The 18,305-nt window shown below is 52.1% G+C and overlaps 1 protein-coding gene across 3 annotated transcripts in view; it reads right to left on the reverse strand.

The window, feature by feature from the left end:
• Positions 1-7,752: 7,752 nt before the first annotated feature.
• Positions 7,753-18,305, reverse strand: part of TRIM62 (tripartite motif containing 62) — a 31,538-nt gene continuing 20,985 nt past the window's right edge. For all 3 annotated transcript variants that reach the window (XM_045476580.1, XM_045476579.1, XM_045476581.1), the window contains one exon: positions 7,753-10,055. In XM_045476580.1, the coding sequence (XP_045332536.1) occupies positions 9,505-10,055 (551 nt within the window). In that variant the 3' untranslated portion in view covers positions 7,753-9,504. The remainder of the gene's footprint in view (positions 10,056-18,305) is intronic.

The raw sequence follows: 18,305 nt of genomic DNA on the forward strand, positions 1-18,305 counted from the left end.
TGAGGAATTCACCTTCCTTCTCTGACCTCAGTTTCCCCAACTGTAGCAAGGAAACAGATCCCTACACATATCGCAGGATGGTATGAGAATGGGAAGCTGACAAGGAGCATGTGTTTGGGAGTCCACCCAGCCCTGGGTTCAAATCTGAACTCTACTGCTTAATTGGAAAATCATCTTAACTCTCTGGACTTAGTGTTCTTATCTGTAAAATGGGGATAAAAGTAGTACCTCCTCTCAGGCTTGTCATAAGGATTAACTGAGATGACAGCTAATAATAATTACTATACTAATAATGCTTCAAACAAGGCTTGGTGCACAATTAGATTCAATAAATCATAAGGTGTGCAGGGACTTGGAAAGAAAAGAGAGCTATTTGGAAACATGGCTTCGAATTGGGTTATAGAATTCCAGAGTTGGGAAAATGCCTTAGGAACCACATGGTATGTTGGTGAGGTCACTGAGATCCACCCCCGCCCTCACCACCCTCCCCCCGCCTGGAGCAGAGAAGGGTCTTGCCCAAGATCACGCTCAAGTTCACAGTATTTGGCTGGAAAATTCCTGGGGCAGAGGGTGAGCCTGGGCTGGGAAGCTAGGTATTTGCTTTAGGAACCAGAAAATGTTCAAGTGGCTGAGCTCCCTCCCCACCACCCCTAGCATGGGCTTGACCCTGTTCCTTGCCCCGTCCCTTGAGTAGGGGGGAAAGCTGGCTAAAGAGCTGGCTGAAGTACAAGGGTAAGTAATATTTTTCTTGAATCCCACATGCCACCACTTGAGTCTAGAGGCCTTCCTCTGCCTCAAAGTCCACCCGAGCCCTCCCCACCCCATGATGGGAGGAGCCCAATGTTCAAGAAAGTGCTAGAGGAAAGGAGCAGGGTTCCACTTACTGCACAGGAGGGTATCCGTGGAGCAGTTGCAGGGGGGCTCTGTGCCCATCAGTGGGGTGTTGGGGCCTCAGCTCAGGAGGGGTGGAGGTAGGCAGGGGCTCAGGGCATTCCCCTTTCTAAAAAGGAGGGGAAGACCAAGGTTAGATCCTGGAGCAGCTGTGGCAACAGGCTCCCTACTCAGAAAGGAGGGCAGGAAAAGCAGGCCTCCAGGGGCTCTGAGATCAGACATCCCTCTTGGTGTTGAACTGATGCGTAGAAGACTTTTGACGACCTGGAAAAATGAATACAATCTATTATAAAGTGGGGAAAACAGGCTATGGAGCAATAAGAAAGTGTGTTCTGATTCTTGTATATAAACATACTCACGTGGGAAAAAAGACTGCAAATGTTATCACCCAAGCACCATCAGTGGTTATCTCTGAACAGTGGCTGATGGATGATTTTTCCTTTTTGTGTCTTGACTGTATTTTCTAAATTTTCTATAATGAGCACATAATAAGAAAAAGATTTACTCAGGGTGCCCGGGTGGCTCAGTTGGTTGAGCGTCTGACTTCGGTTCAGATCGTGATCTCGTGGTTTGTGGGTTCGAGGCCTGCATTGGGCTCTGTGCTGACAGCCCGGAGCCTGGAGCCTGCTTCGAATTCTCTGTCTCCCTCTCATTCTGCCCCTCTCCCCTCAAAAAATAAATAAACATTAAAAAAATAAAAATAAAATAAACAATTTACTCAGGAAAGCGACATACTTTAAATGAGCAAGCCTTTGACCAACAATTCCATTTGTAGGAATTTACTCCACAGAACACACAGAAACATGAAGAATGATCATATTTTCGTAAAAGAAAGCTCTAGTTTTGTTTATGCATAAGCAAAAATGCCTGGAAGGACCTGAATCAAACTGTTAACAGCTGTTGATTTCTGGGAGCCAGATGAGGGAGTCTTCTGCTTTATAGTCTTTCATTTATTTGAATTGTTAAACAATGAGGGTAAGTTATTTTGTAATTTTTTAAAAAGGCAAACAATCAAACAACATTCCTGGTCTTTGCTGGCTCTCTCTGGTTCTCCCAGTGTGGAATCTGGCTGGGATGGGGGGCAGGACAGTGGGCTCACCCTGTGGGCTAAGTTTCCATCCAAGCATCTTTAGGGAGGAGATTTCTCTGGTCTCTAAGATTGCCCCCCAACTTGGAGCTGGGGTGGCTTCAGGATCCAGCTTTGGCACTAGCCAGTTCCAGCCAGCAAGCATTTCTTGAGCCTGTCTCTGCACCCAGTGGGCAGAGCTGGGGTATGTGATCCCTGCCTCAAGATGTTCGTGATGGTGGGAGATTGAGTTCTTCTAGGTCTGAAAGCCTGGGATAGCTGCACCTTGGGTGGATGAAGGACGAATACGATTTCCACAGGAGGAAAAAAGGAGGGAAAGGGCATTCCAGGCAGGGGGATGAGTATGACAGAAGCAGAGGTATTAAGGACCAAAGCATGCTTAACATGCTCCATTTGGGATCCTAATATTCTGAGTGCTCTCCTTCCACCATTATAGGCAGTCTTTCTCTCTTCCACAGTCAGCCCCTGGAAATGGAAAAGCCATGTCATGGCCAGCACCCTGTGTAGGGGTGTTGGGGACAGGGAGTGATGCCTGAAGCCTGGGCCAAAAGCAGCGCTTGCATTGGCCAGGTACACGGGGGCCACTGCCACTGCTAGCCAGCTCTGTGCCCATCCAGTAACAGCTGCTCTCGTGCTGCCCGAATAGAGTCATTTTCAAAAAGCCCCCTCTTTCTTTCTACCGTCCCTATAAACTTTTGCCTACCTGCTTGGTGTGGTCCCTGAAATCCCACCTCTGGCTACTCTTTCAGGAGTGGCTCTATTATGAATGCACAGAGGATGGGAAGGGGGCAGCATCTCGAACCATAAGCCAGTTATCCTGAGGAGCACAGGAGGGTGTGTTTTGGTGGAGGAAGGAGTGTGACAGAGGAAGAGGGAGGGTGAAGGGGTGGGCAATGTGGGGCAATTTCCCCGAGACAGCCTCAAGCTAGAACTTTAGAACTCGAGTTTGCCCCATCACCCAGGGCTACCCATCCCTTTTGTGGAACCAATGAAGAATGAACACTCTTTTTTTTTTTAATTTTTTTTTCAACGTTTATTTATTTTTGGGACAGAGAGAGACAGAGCATGAACGGGGGAGGGGCAGAGAGAGAGGGAGACACAGAATCGGAAACAGGCTCCAGGCTCTGAGCCATCAGCCCAGAGCCTGATGCGGGGCTCAAACTCACGGACCGCGAGATCGTGACCTGGCTGAAGTCGGACGCTTAACCGACTGCGCCACCCAGGCGCCCCAAGAATGAACACTCTTAAGGTGGAGATGAAGGGGACTGTCCAGGGTCACTGGAGAGTCAGGGATGGAGCCAGAGTCCACTCCTGGTTTAGCAAGGCTCTCCCAGGTCTCGACCCTGCATTCCACACCTGTGAGATGCACACATGTCCAGCCAGCTCTGCTTTTTCTGGGACCTCCTGGAGCCCTTATCTGCATCTCCCTTCTCCCAGTGGCAAGAACATTGCTGCTGGGCCCCAGGACCTCATTCCTGGTTTGTAGATCTGGCAGTTTGGTGAGGGAGGGGCTTCTGCCTGGGGTTGTGGTAGAGGAAGCAGGCCCAGCGGCTCAGCCTACAGGGTGTGAGGGGGCAAAAGTCCCTTCCCTAGGAAAAAAATTCCAAAACCTCTAAATCACCGAAGTCCCAGGGCTAACCCTCGTGCCATGGAATCAGGGGACTCCCTTGGGCTATCGCCCCTGATGTCCTCACTTACTTGGAACTCCCTGTGGGTCCAGCAGCTACCCAGGTGACTTTGTTCCTACTGTGGCTGATTCTGGCTCCAGACTGTGTTGCCAGCAAAGGAGGTCCGAGGTGTAGGCAGGCACCAACTGGCTTTGCCCTGGAGAAGGGGATTAGGGTCCAGGCTAACTGTCCCTTGTTCTTGGGGAAAAGGACAGAGAAAGGCACTCCGCTTCTGGTGCCCAGAGCTGTGGGGGCCATGGCCACTCCCTTTTCCCTTCTGCTCAGGCTCCGGGTTCCCAAGGGGTGGGAGGAGGCACCAGAATCCACTGAGGGGGAGATTGAAGGTTGTGTGGAAAGAGCACATGGCGGGGAGGCAGGAGGCCTGGGCCAGGCCTGGCTATGGCCCACAGGCTGGTGTCTTCTCATTTGGGTCATAGTTTTCTTCTCTGTAAAGTTGATGTCAGTGGTCTCTCAGCAGCCATCCTGTGATGCTTACTGACATGTTCAGTTGGGTTGTCTCCATCGCAGAGAGGACTTCCCAACCCTGTGACCCCTTTGTTCTCTCCTCCTCTCTGAGGGGTGCAGGTGCTGACTGAGGGTACCCCTCCACCCCTGCTGACCTTAGACATGAGATCCTTCTCTGAGCGCCTCCCTCTTCAGCCCTGCTCCAGCCCCCTTCCAGCTGGTCCTCTGTGCTCCTTTTCCTTGCCTAGGCGGGGCCTTCTCAGCTGGCTGCTCTTCCTCTCCTGTGTACTGATTGGGAACCAGGACATCAGGTCTTGGCTCTGCCATGTGCTATATGCCTTTGAGCTAGGAATCAACCCTCTCTGGGTCTCAGGATCCCCCAGGCCCCATTGGCATTCAGGCTTGATCACACTCAGGACCACAGTTTGGGGGAACTCAACAGGAATTGGGCTTTGTGCCCCTGGATCCAGCCTCTTGAAAGGTCCCCCTTGTCATGACATCAAAGTAGGAAGCCCCTAGGCTTCTGGTCCAAAGTGGCAATCCTTCCCATACTTCATCTAATTCCCGGGGTGAGTTGGGGGGCATTCTGAAATAGTCAGAAATATAATAGAACTGTCAAATTTGTGAAAGAAGATAAAAGACTTTTATTCTGTACCCAGTGTAAAACAAAAACAAACATACTGTCATTTCATCCAGATAAAAGGAAAAACAAAGGAAAATGAACACATTTCAAAATAAAAGTATCCTTTCCTGCTATTTTTTTTTTGGAGGCTATGCCTCCTTACTGCATCTCTCTTTCTTTCTATCTCTGTTTCTACTCTGTTTCCCATCACCCTTTCTTCAAGGGTGGGTCAGGATTCCCAGGGAGACAGAATAGAATCGTGGGTGTCCCAGAGGAAGGAGAAATAACCACTCCCGGGTGGGCAATAATGATGATTCAGCACCTTGGCCAGCACCCACTACTCCCCCTCCCTCCCACCCCCCCAACCAACCCCACTCCTCTCCAAGCCCCCTTCATTTAAGCCTGTGACATGGCCCTTCGTGGCTGACCTCCTGGTGAAGTGTTTGGGGATGGTGAACAGAGTCAGGACCCAGGCAGGATGAGAGGAAGCCGGGAATGCTGCCCAGGTGTGAGCTGTCAGCCTCCGGGGACGACCTCTCTGGCTGAGCTCTGTGCTGCCAAGAGACGTCATCTCTGTTGTTTTCTGTTCCTGCTGCCACCCCAGAGAGAAAGACCCAGAGCGAATGGCCTTGTTAGGTTCTGACTAGGACAAACCCTGCATTAGGCTTACAGAACCCTGGCCAATCAGAGCCAGAACCTTGGCAATCAATTAACTAGATTCCTAGTCCCTCCCCATTAGAGATGGGGAAACTGAGGCCCAAGGAGAGAGAGAAGGACCTGCTTAGGGTCACATAGTGCCTTCTTGAGTCTACCCCTGACCCTGAGAGACACATGAGGCTTGGTTTGAAGTTGAAGCTTGACTCACAATTGCACAAATGCACAATGGAATGGAGCCAGGGTTAAAGTCCCGCTTTGAACCCCAAGGGAGATCACAGTTTTGGTGTCCCCTGCCTGTCACTGAAGTGGTCCTCAAAGTTGAGAAGCATTTCCCAGGAGGTCCAGAGAAGAGTTTGGCTTTAGCTTTGGATGGGCCTGGATCTGTTTCCAGCTCTGTTGAGTACTGGCTGTGGATCCCCTGGGAGGTAATGTTTCTCCACCAAACACTCAGATAATGATACCAACCTCATGGGCTTGTCTTGATATTAGATAAGTACCAGCACTTTGCCTGGGATCCAGATAGGGATACTGTCCTCCTATCAGTTCTCTCCTGCTCTGGGTAAGACCTTTGTTGATCCCTCCTTCCTCCCCAATGCTGAGATGCCTTTGCCTCCCCTCTTTGCTTGCCTGTGTTAAATGGGGGATTCCTGGTATCATTCAGCCTGACAACTCCAGATTCCTTCATTCATGAATTCTTTGGACCCTGAGAGACACATGAGCCTTGTCTTGCAGTTGAGGTTTGACTCACAATTGCACAAATGCACAATTGATGCACAATTGCACAAATGCACAAATGCACAAATGTCCCAAGTTAGGTGTGCAAATTAGCTCCCTACAGTTACTCCCAGACACTAGGAAATGGAGAGTAAATACCGGGAAGTGGCCACCACTTCTTGGACCTTGTGCCAAGGCTGAGTAGGGGAAGGGTAAGAAGGACTGTGGAGGGGGTACTGCCTCCCCAGAAGACAGATGCACTGAGCAAAGATGGAGGGACATGGCTTTGGGGCAGCCAGTGGGGCAGGCGGGCTGGGGATACTTTAGTCTCAAAATCACCTCCCCCCAAACTGGGTGCTCTCCATCAGCCGATCAGAGACCTTTCCTTCTGCTCCTGCCAATCCCCCCAATCCTTGTTCATGCCCCTTTTTCTAGAACTCCAAGCAATTCAACAACTGGGGTGGTTCCTTCTCCTCTCTCTCCACCTCCAGGTATAGGCGAAGATCCATCTGGAGCCTCAGGGAGCATCCAGCGTAACCCCCTTCATCTGCAGGGGAGGAGACTGAGGAAAGGGCCTTCAGGGTACAAAATGAGTCAGCACAGAACTAAGACTAGGCTCGGACTCCTGTTCCTCAGCTGTGGGGGGCCCAGGGCTTTGCCACTTAGAGTGTACACAGCTCATCTGTCCATATGCAGGGCCCTGCCTGACTCCTGGTCAGACTCCTTCCCCATGAGTCAGAGGTAGGATGGACCTCCCTGTACACAGCAGACCTGGGGACACTTCTGGCTTAGGTAGTCCCACACTCCACACAAGGCATAAGGAGGAAGATAGACTCCTTAAGGTCAGGTGTCTTAGGGCACTGACTCCTGGAGACAGGTAGAGTGGGAGGCAGGACCTCCCTAAGTGCACTGCATTTAGCAGCTTACCAATAAATCATATGAGATGGGTGTTATTACCCTCATTTTCTCTGTGGAAAAACTGAGGCCTAGAGAGGCTGAGCCATTTCTCTAAAGTCACACAACAATGGAGCTCGGATTCAAGGCCAGGCACCCTTATAGAATTCAAGAGACCATGGCACTGTCTCATGAGCTCCCCTCTGCTCTCAAGGCTGCCATGACCCCCTCCTCCAGGCAGACTGCCAGTCTTCCCTGACAAGTAAGTTGTGATGTGAGTGCTGGCTTTAGAACTCCGTTCTTTTTTTTTTTTTTTTTTTTTTAATTTTTTTAACGTTTTTATTTATTTTTGAGACAGAGAGAGACAGAGCATGAACGGGGGAGGGTCAGAGAGAGAGGGAGACACAGACTGTAAAGCAGGCTCCAGGCTCCGAGCTGTCAGCACAGAGCCCGACGCGGGGCTCGAACTCACGGACAGTGAGATCGTGACCTGAGCCGAAGTTGGATGCTTAACCGACTGAGCCATCCAGGCACCCCTAGAACTCCGTTCTAATCCAAGTTCCACTGCTTCCCAGCACGGACTTGGGACTGTGGGCAAGTCATGTCTTCTCTCTGAACCTCATTTTCCACCTCTGTAAAGTGGGCATAATATTACATACCCAGTAGGTTTGCTTTGTGGATTAGCCATGTTAATACATGAATACCACCTGGGTCAGAAAAGGCAGGCCTTTGTCAAAATGAATAGAACTGACCACTGACATTCTGTAACTTTAATTTAATACAAATTCATCATAACTCACAAAATGGGAAACATTTAAAATAAAAATACTGCTGGGGGGTGGCCCAGCTTCTGGTAGATGAAGGGGTGAGGTGAGAGAGGATTCCTCCTGCCCATGGGGGACCCCAATGGGCAGCAGTTGTGAGGTGGGAGCCCCCCAAGTTCAGCTAGTCTGGCTCCTTTGGGATGAGGGTGGTCAGGGACCCCACAAGCTCAGAATCTAGGCTCCAGGACTAGAGAGCGACGTGAAGGCTTGAGACATTCGGCCAGTGCTGCGGATAGATCCACCTCTTGGGCTCGTGCCCTCGGGCAGGGACAGGGCCACAGAGCAGGACACGTGGAGGCTCCGCTGCTTCAAAGCCAAGGCCTGGAGGTGAACTCCAGTGACAAAAACTGTGGATGGGCTTGCTCAACACCTAAACATCCTTCCGGGCCTTTTTGCATGGCTGCAGTGAGAAGAAAGAAAACTACGTTTCCCAGGCACCCTTGCCGCCAAAGTTCTGGATCTGATTTATGTTTCCCCAACAGTATCCCTCACAGAGATTTGGATTTGAGAACTAAACTGAGTGGGACAGAGGCAGGCCTCAGGACACCAATTTGCCGGCCCGGCCAGTAGTGGAGGGAACACAGTTCTGCGGTCAGCAGCTTCCTGATGCAGTGGCTTCCTGCAGGTGGGAGCCGCAAGTTGTTCCTGGAAATTCAGCAAGGAGTCTGCTCCTCCAGCCCTTCCAATGATTTTGCAAATCAGGGATGTGATAATAAATGCTGTCAAATTAAACTGGCTAAAGCAGCTCTTGTTTTCTGCAACAGGATCCTAACTGAGACAGACGCCAAGCCTGATGGGAAGTCCCAGCCAACAGCCTGTCCCAGTGCTCGCCTGAGACAACTGTTCCCCTCAGCCTCCCCACACCCTAAGCCTGGTCACAGAGGCCGGTTTGGACCCTTATTTAAGCCTCTGGGGACCTCCATCACCCAGTGATGCGTGTCCTGCAGCTGCTTTTAGGCTACCGGGCTCTGTATCAGCCTTGAGTGCCATCATCCTGATTTTAGACCCGCGAGCTGGAAGTTGGTGGCACAGTGACCGTAACACGTGGGTTCAGTGACCGGGTGCCTCCCACAGGCCATAGCATCATCTCTACCTGCAGGTCAGTGGGAGAAACAGGAACCATAAAGCTCTTGGTCCAGAGGTAGAAGGAGAGGTGGTTCTCGGGAACCCTAGGACCAGCTACAGCCTGTGTCCACTGTGCGCTGGGATCAAGGGTCAAATGGCCCACGGTGGGGTGCCGGGCAAGTCTTAGACCTGGAAGCATAAGTGGGTTTCATGTATCTTTCAGGCTGCCAACTGCCGGCAACACTCTTCACACATCCTGAGGTCAGGGCATGTGGGCAGGAGGGAGACAGGGAGAAGCTCCCTCTCCCCGCCGCCCAGAGGGTGGGGATGAGGGCTGGGCAGGGGCCGCCCTGAGGAGAAGCCAGGTCACATCCTGGGACCAAAGCTGCCTCCCCATCAAGGTCAGAACTACAGGACATCAATGCTGATGGCATTTAAGAATCATGGAGTATGACCACCAATATAGAAGGGAAATGGAGGCTGAAGGGTAAACACCCAGCCCGAGGCCTCACGGGGTGTGGGGGCTACACTGGACCGGAGTCCTGGCCTCTGTCCCCTGGGCAGAGCTCTTGCTGGTGGCCGTGGCCCAGGTGGCCCCTGTGGGCTCCCTGCGCCGTCCTAGATGCGGACCGTGTTGATCCTCAATGGCTGCACGTTCTTGCCGTTGGCGTGGCTCTGCCCCGGGCTGAAGTAGGAGCAGAGCTTGCCCGGGAACTTCTCACGGAACGTGTAGAGCCAGGACATGTCGTCGGCGTTGTAGAAGATGAGCAGGCCTTGGTCGTAGTCCAGGAACACGCCCACCTTGTCGAGCTTGTCGCGGACGTTGAGCCGCGTCCAGGGCTCGGTGCAGGCGCTGTACTGGTTGCCATCATGCATGACGATGCAGTAGAAACCGCGGCTGGGCTGGATCTGGATGCTGCCCTTGCGGCTGGCCGCCTCGTGGGCCAGCCCGATCACCCACTGGGTCTTCTCCGCCACCACCACCTCCCAGTAGTGGACGCCGCTGCTGAAGGCCTCGGAGCCCAGCACCGACACCTCCACGTCGAAGCGCTTTGGCGAGTCCTGCAGCGGCTGTGGGTGCAGGTTGCCATAGGCCACGATAGTGCAGTCGTCGGACAGGATCAGGCGCTGGTGGGCAGTGCCCGGGTCCAGGGTCAGGGCGGCGGGCACTGCAGGGGGCGGAGGAGGGAGGAAAGGTAAGTGGAGAGAAGGTTGGGGATCCACTCTGTGGTGTCTCCCCGAGGGCCAGGTTCTGGTTGGTGCCCAGGAGGCTGTGTGATGCTGAACACATGTGATGCCTGCCCACTCTGGTCCTCAGCTTCCTCCTCTGTAAAATGGAAGGGCGATAGCTGAAGTCCTTCCAGATTTAAGCCTGGCTGCAGGGGAGCAGAAGCTGTGGCTGCTTGTTCGTTGCCAATGCCTGGGGCAAGGACATAGTGGGCACCCCACAAAAGTTTGTTGAGTAAACCATAATGAAATTCAGAATTAGGGAACTTCAGAACTGAGAGAGCTTAAAGATTATCCCAGGTGCTGGTAATCACCCTGGGACTGGGGGATAAGGAAATCTGTGGGGTGGGGTGTGGGTTTTCTCAGTAGGTGGGATCCATGCATCTAAATGCCCTGAATGAGGGGCGCCTGTTAAGCATCCGACTCCAGCTCAGGTCAGGATCTCACAGCTCGTGAGTTTGAGCCCCGGGTCGGGCTCTGTGCTGACAGCTTAGAGCCTGGAGCCTGCTTTGGATTCTGTCTCCCTCTCTCTCTGCCCCTCTCCAGCTTGCATTCTGTCTCTCTCTCAAAAATAAACATTAAAAAAATTTAAAAAAAATTTTTTAAATGCCCTGAATGAAATGCACAGGGAAGTCCCACGACCCCTTTGCCACCCATAAATTTTCAAATGCTCAAGCAATCATGTGGATGAAAAATCATTTTTATAATGACCTAAAATTACAACTTAACTCCCTTTTACGTATAAACAGGAAATCTTTTTTTAAAGTTTTTATGTTTATTTTTGATAGAGAAAGAGAGAGGGAAAGAGAGAGAGAGAACGTGAGCAGGGGAGGGGCAGAGAGAGACAGAGACCCAGAATCCGAAGCAGGCTACAGGCTCTGAGCTGTCGGCACAGAGCCCTACCGGGGGACTTGAACCCACAAGCCAGGAGATCATGACCCGAACTGAAGTTGGATGCTTAGCCGACTGAGCCACCCAAGTGCCCCGGGAAGGAAATCATTTTGTACAGTTTTAACAGACTATTATTACTACCATGTAAACTGAGGGGAGACTGAACTTGGTTTGTTTGGAAGTTTGCTGAGAATTGTTCACTTTTCGGGAAAGTATATGTCTGAGAAAAATGCCACTGACTCATATAACCTACCTGTTGTGGACCATATGTGAGGCACAGTCGTGTTTCATCTACGGTGTGAGCACCTGACTGCTTCATTATGTTTTCCACTGTGGCTGTGCGTGAGCATGTACAGATTGGCATACACAATATTTTATTATAAATCATTTCCTTCTATTTTCCTTTACATTGTCATCACAGTATGTATATACATACCTGTATATATACAGTTTTTCAAGTTTATATACATAGTGCAGTTGTGGAACGGTTATTATTACCTTTGAGACATTGCAAACTATTTGTTATGAAATGTAGGTGACAGGTCTGAAAAAGCGGAAAACCATGGATTCTAGGCCGACTCTTCCACTTGACAGATGGGGAAAATGAGACCCAGGGAGGAAAGGTGACTAATCTCAGGTCACCCAGCACTCCAAGGCAGGGCGAGGACTAAGCAAGGTCATGTGCAATCCAGCCCCAGCTCTACCTGTCACACGTCACTTCCACCACACGCAGCCCCAACACCTTCACCCGGACTGCCCCTCCACTGCCTCCTCCCTGCTTGTTGTAATCACCTCTGCATGAGGCTCAACTCCAGGGCCCATCTTGTGAGAAGCCTTCCTGGTTGCCCACAGGAAGGTGGTTGCTCCCTGGTTGCTCTTTCTTCTGAAATTCCTTAATTTTGTGTTCTGGTTATATAAGGGGTATTGTCTTCTGTGCCCACATCTTTCTGCACCATTTGCACCAGGAGGGTAAGGGCTGTGTACCACGCAGATAGGCTGTCCCTTGTGTGCCCGGTGCCCAGCACAGAGACAGGCATGGTGAGCGTTTCCAGAAAGGCTCACCAAATTAAACTGGCCCTTGCTTGTGTTCTCTTGGACAGGCGGCACAGGCTGGGTCATCCTGTTCTGGGCTGGCCACACTGGCTTAGCAGGTCTGGCTCTCAGAGTCTCATGAACTCTCATGTCAAGGGTTCTATTTACTCTCTCCTCCGTGACGGAGCTGATGCCCAACCAGAAGATGGAGAACCTGGAAGTGGCCTTCTTGAGCCTGGATGACCATTTCCAGGCCAGAGCAAGACAGAGGCAAGGAAGGGTGAGGAAAAGGAATCCTGCCGCCAGTACCCAGGAGCGAACAATTTCTTCATCCTGCTCTCTGGCGGTTTCGTTATCTGGTGAGGCAGGAGCATGACTACACTTGGCTGGAGCCTTACCCCCTCCTTCTATCACCTCTGTTGGCTGCACGCATGCACAGAAATAAAACGCCTCAGTGGTGGCAACTGTCACCAACAGGGAGCAACAGCCAGTTTCTGAACTGGTGCTCCCGTTCACAAGGCCACTAACAAAGCTGACCGTTGACTTACATCAAGCTCTTTCCACGAGCTCTGTTAGGAGTAAATTTAGTTTTGCATTTTACATTCTCCTTTCCTGTTCTTTGAACTCAGAGGGATGCATGGAAACAATTAGCCCTGTGAATAGAGGGGTCAGTCAATGGAATCACAATTCTCTATCCAGGGACATGGAAGAGGGGGAGTCAGGGGAAGGAAGACACTGGATCAGTGGACATATGTTTTACCCCGTGGTCCGAGCGGTCACAGGGCAGCCTGTCAGAACCAGAGGCTCCTGCCACATGGAATGTAGGAATTCCCACAGTGGGGTCAGGAGGTGAGAGGTGGAGGGAGGTGTAGGAAGTTATGTGTGAAGGGAGGCAAGGGAAAGAAAAATCTAATTAGACACAGATGGGCCACTCCTCCCGGCTGTGGAATGCGGGTCACACTCAGGCGTGTACAGAGGAAGGGTTAGAGCACGCACAAAGCCAAGGTGTGGGCAGCGGCAGTTCTGAGTGCTACGCGGGAGCCTGTGGTGCTCAGGATGATCTAGGTCAGCAACAGGCAGGAAGTGCAGCTCAGGGCAGAAGGACCGTGCGACGGGGCGGGGGAGGGGCGGAGACACTAGCACATCAGATGGAGGGCTCAGCCCCAGACTCTAAAGCCTAATGTGGGGCAACGTGGGCCACTTCCAGTGCCACCGATGAGTGGGGAGGGCGCTCCAGGAGGCAGCCAAGTGGGCTCTCAGTGGCTCTGAGATTGGGCCCACAAAGATGAGCCTGCAGTGCAGAGGAAATCCTGACTGCGTAGAGTGCCAGCTCCTTGGGCGTGGAGCCTCAGCTTGGAAGCCCAGGGGACTGGGTGAGGGCAGGGCCCGCCACTCATTGGGTGGGCCTAGGGGCGGGGCCTGCTGTTCATTGGGCAGTGCTGGCAGTAGAGGCGGGACTAGGTGGGGGTGGGGCCTGATAACTGGGTGCGGGTTCCACATCTCAGGGGCAGGGCTAGGGGCGGGGCCTGGTATTCTTATTGGCACAGGGCGTGGCCTGATACTCAGAAGCTTTTTACACTCCAAAGGACAGGCTGGGGTCCACCTCCAGGGTCTCCCATCTCCTCATAAACAGAGGTTCTGTCTTCCAGGCCTCCTTCCCACCCTCCCTGAGGCGACGGCTGGCAGGAGTAACAGCCTTCAGACCACAGACCGACCTGGAAGGGGGCCTAGCAACACCTTTTCCCCCCTCTGAGACGTCAGTCCGGGGTGGAGACTGGCAATCCCTCCACCCATCCTTTATCCTTGGGAGAAGTGCCAGACCTCAGCAAAACAAACCAGTCCCCTGGGGTTCACTATAGTACAGATCAGAGCTCTTTTCTAGGTCCTGACACACTGTTTTATAAAAACAAAAAGCAGGTATGGAAGCAGCCCATTTAAGCCTGAGACCTCGAGGTCAAAGGCATTTAGGGCAGGCATGGACTGTGGAGGCCCCAGGAAAATGTCTTCTGGCCATCTTCAACCACACATCACAGGCCCAAGCAGCAGAGAAACCCCCTAGTCAAGTACTATCACTTGGCAGCAGATGGCTGGTTCCTCTTTGTTCTCAAGGACAGTGGCTTGACCCTTCAGAAGCCTGATAGGACAGGAGACGCTGCCAGCTCTTTCCTCTGGCCAGGCCCTTACATAATCTGCTGCCCCAGTTCTCCCACCTCTTCGGCCCCCTCTGTGCCATACTGGCATTCGAGAAACACGTTCACACCCACTGGTTCATGGGAATACCACAGCATCCCCAGGAGTGCAAATTACCATCCCATTTTCCAGAAGAGGAAACTGAGGCTCCAAGGAGACTTCTCTGAGTTAAGTGGCCTGCTCAGGTTGCCACTTGGGGTGGAAGGAGAGTTGGAACTTGAGTTAAAGCCTTGTCACACCGTGTTCTTTCCTCTGTGTGGCTCCAGAAAGCCTGCTCAGCAAGACTGAGGAACCAACTGATTTGTCATTATAATAATGATAAACAAGTATCAAGTTCTTACTAAGTTCCAGGATTATTATCACAAATAGATAATTTTATTTAATTCTTATCCCTAGGCTGGGAGATAAATCACATCTTCTCCATCCCTGTTTTACAGAGGAGAAAACTGGCCCAGAGAGGGCAGTGATTTGCCTTGGGCTACACAGCTAGGTGGTGAGCACGCTGGAACCCACAAATGACTGGATTCAGGTGAGCAGGGGGAGGGGCGAGCCGCCCAGAAGAGGCAGATGGTAAAAGCAAAGAAGGCGGGCAGTGTCTGGTGTCCTGGGAGCAGAGGCCACCTGGTCTGGCTGGGGAGAAAGTTTGTGCTTGGGGGCAGCAACAATCAGGCCAGGCAGTTGGAGGAGGGTTTCCAATGTCGGCTGAAGGGTGGGACAGGGGGTGGGGGGTGGGTAGAGAGTGGAGGTTCCAAAGCAAGGGGAGTGACAGGTGCTAAATGGAGTTCTCAGATGACCCAATAGGAAGCCCGAACTGGAAGCAGGGCAGGCAGGAAGCTGCTAGAATCCATGGGCTAGTTCCCTGGGGGCGCCTGCCCCTCCCATCTGGACACAAAGGGCCTTGGTGCTGGCAGAGGAGCCATAGTGACTTCACAGGCCCTACAGACAAAGGAAGGGGCCTGGCTAACCAGGTCACTGGTCTCTGAACTCCCCAGGGACCGCTATCCTTGGCAGGATGTTCAGGGCACAGGCTACCGCTCCTTCAGCCCCTCTTCCACGCAGTTTTCTCTGGGTCAGTGGTTCTCAACTGGGGCGATTTACCTCGCAGGGGTCATTGGATAATGTCTGGAGACATGTTTGGTTGTCAAAACTGGGGAGGGGAGCATCTAGTTGGGTAGATACCAGGAATGCTGCTGAACATCCTATCATGCACAGGACAGCCCCCTAAGTAAGGAATTATCCAGCTCCAAATGTCAACAGTGCTGATGTTGAGAAACCCTGCTCTGGGGCAACCAGCAAGTTCCCACATCCATTTACTCACTTGTGAGGGAGTTGGGAAGGGGCTAACATCCCTATTTTACAGAGGAGGAAACTGAGGCTCAGAGGAGAAGTGACTTGTTCAGGATGTGTGGCAAGTTCCATTCAAAAATACTTACTGAGTACCTACTTTATTCTAGTAGCAGAACTGAGACTCGGATTCATCCATTTCTTTATTTACTTTTCCACAAACATTTACCGTGCTGGCTGCTCTAGGGATCTACAGTGATGAATTAGACCCAGGCCTGACCCCGAGCTAAAAGTCTAGCGACACAGACAGCTACACGCACATTGACAAAAGAGTGAGATCAGAAAAGTGCAGGGCCACCTGAAGAGAGCCAGGAAGGCTTCCCAGAGGAGGTGTTCATAAACTAAGACATGAAGGGGAGTAGGAGTTAGTCACCAAAGCCTGGGGTTTGTGTAGAGGGCACAAGGGAGCAGCATGTGTGAAAGTGGAGGAGGGAGAATATGGCTCATTGAAGACCTGAAGATGGTTCGGTGTGGCTGGGTATGATGTGGAGGGGAGAATGACAGAATGGCAGGGCCCAGGTCTTATAGGGCCTGGATTGTCAGGCTGAGGTGCCTGGATTGCCTCTCTAAGCTGTCACAGGGATGCAGCAGGTGATAGCTGACACCAACAGAGCTCCTGAGACCAGCCGCCCGAGGGGCTGCCCTGGGTCAATGGTGGGGGACGTGCTTCTTGCCTCCTTGAGTTACGCTGTTTCACCCATGTGTGGCCCTCATCCTGCTGGGTCTCAGTGTGGAGGTCCCTCCACGTCTAGGAGCACATAGAGGCTAGAAGGACCCCAAGAGGATAACCCAGAGTCCCCCCAGTCTGCTGGAAAATGCGCCCTTCCCCAGACTAGGCACAGATCCAGATTTAAGAGTACCAGGAATGGGGTGCCTGCGTGGCTCAGTTGGTTAAGTGTCTGACTTCGGCTCAGGTCATGATCTCACAGTTTGTGAGTTTGAGCCCCACGTCAGGCTGTGTGCTGACAGCTTGGGGCCTGGAGCCTGCTTCAGATTCTGTGTCTCCCTGTCTCTCTGCCCCTCCCCTCCTCACACACTCTCTCTCTCACAAATAATTTGTGTGTGTGTGTTGGGGGGTGCGCCTGGGTGGCTCAGTCAGTTAAGCATCTGACTTCGGCTCAGGTCATGATTTCACGGTTTGTGAGTTTGAGCCCCACGTTGGGCTCTGCGCTGACGACTCAGAGCCTGGCGCCTGCTTCTGATTCTGTCTCTGTCTCTCTCTCTCTGTCTCTCTCTTTGCACCTCCCCTGCTTGCAGTCTGCCCCTCTCTCTCTCAAAAAACAAATAAACATTAAAAAATTTTTTTTTAAATAAATATTTTTTTGGGGCGCCTGGGTGGCGCAGTCGGTTAAGCGTCCGACTTCAGCCAGGTCACGATCTCGCGGTCCGTGAGTTCGAGCCCCGCGTCGGGCTCTGGGCTGATGGCTCAGAGCCTGGAGCCTGTTTCCGATTCTGTGTCTCCCTCTCTCTCTGCCCCTCCCCCGTTCATGCTCTGTCTCTCTCTGTCCCAAAAATAAATAAACATTGAAAAAAAAAATAAAAAAAAAAAAAAATAAATATTTTTTTAAAAAATTAATAAAAAAAAAAAGTACCAGGAGCTGTCCCTTCACTCCTGGGAAATCAGTATTGATACATCAAGTGTGGTCCTCAGCCACCTACAGGGGACCCCCATCTCTGTCCAGCATTCACACGCTCAGTGGTACCTTCAGCCTCTCTCCATCCCTACCTGGAAGGCCCGATCATGAGCGTCCTGGGTTCATTCATGCTCCTCCCCCACTGCCTTTGCCCATGCAGCTCCCCACACTGGGGACAGTCTGGAGGCACCACCAGGCCCCAGCCTTCCCCGAGTGGCAAAGCCATCAGCCTTCAGCACCCGGTTCAGACATCTGTTCCTAACAGCTCTGTGCCTGCTTTCTCATCTGAAAAAATGAGGATAATAATAGTGCCGACCTCTGAGGGAGGATTCTCCTTTACATCCTTGTCTTACCTCTAAAGGACGTGGTGCCTTTGTAGGTTGTATGATTTCGGGTCCCAGGGTCTACTCACTCTACTAGAAACCTGTTCAGACCTTCTCTCCCAGCAAACCTCCCATTACCTCCTCTTGCCCATCATCATCTCAGCGGATGACCTTGCTTCCTACCTCGCTGGGAAAGGGGAGGCTATGGGCAGAGAGTTCCCTCAAGCTCCCACCACTGCCCATTTATTCTCCCTCCTCTGGGCTCCTGAAGATGAGCTGTCAGAAGAGGCAGCAGCAGACCCCACTCCTGGCTGTCCCTGCAGCACCTCTCTCTGCCCTGCATCCTCGGTTTTGCCACTGGGTCTTTCTCATCACCCACAGATAGGCTGTTACTTCTCCCACCTTCAACAGCCTCTGCCGCCTTCTCGCTCCTTCCCTTAAATAAAACTCCTTGAAAGCACTGTCTCCACTCGCTCCCCTCCCATTCTCTCTTTTTTTAATTTTTAGAGAGGAGTGCATGTGCAAGCAAGCATGAGTGAAGGCGGCGGGGGGGTGGGGGGGAGGTGGAGAGAGAGAGAGAGAGGGAGAATTCCAAGCAGGCTCCACGCTCAGCCTGGAGCCCAATGCAGGGCTCGATCCCACGACCCTGGGATCATGACCTGAGCTGAAATCAAGCTGGATGCTCAGCCAAATCAAATCAACTGACTGAGCCACCCAGATGCCTCATGTCCCTTTCTCTCTCTCGGACAGCTTCCTATCCGGCTTATGCCCCTGTGGC

Source organism: Leopardus geoffroyi, chromosome C1, assembly GCF_018350155.1.
Source record: "Leopardus geoffroyi isolate Oge1 chromosome C1, O.geoffroyi_Oge1_pat1.0, whole genome shotgun sequence".
In the NCBI taxonomy this organism is placed as follows: domain Eukaryota; kingdom Metazoa; phylum Chordata; class Mammalia; order Carnivora; family Felidae; genus Leopardus; species Leopardus geoffroyi.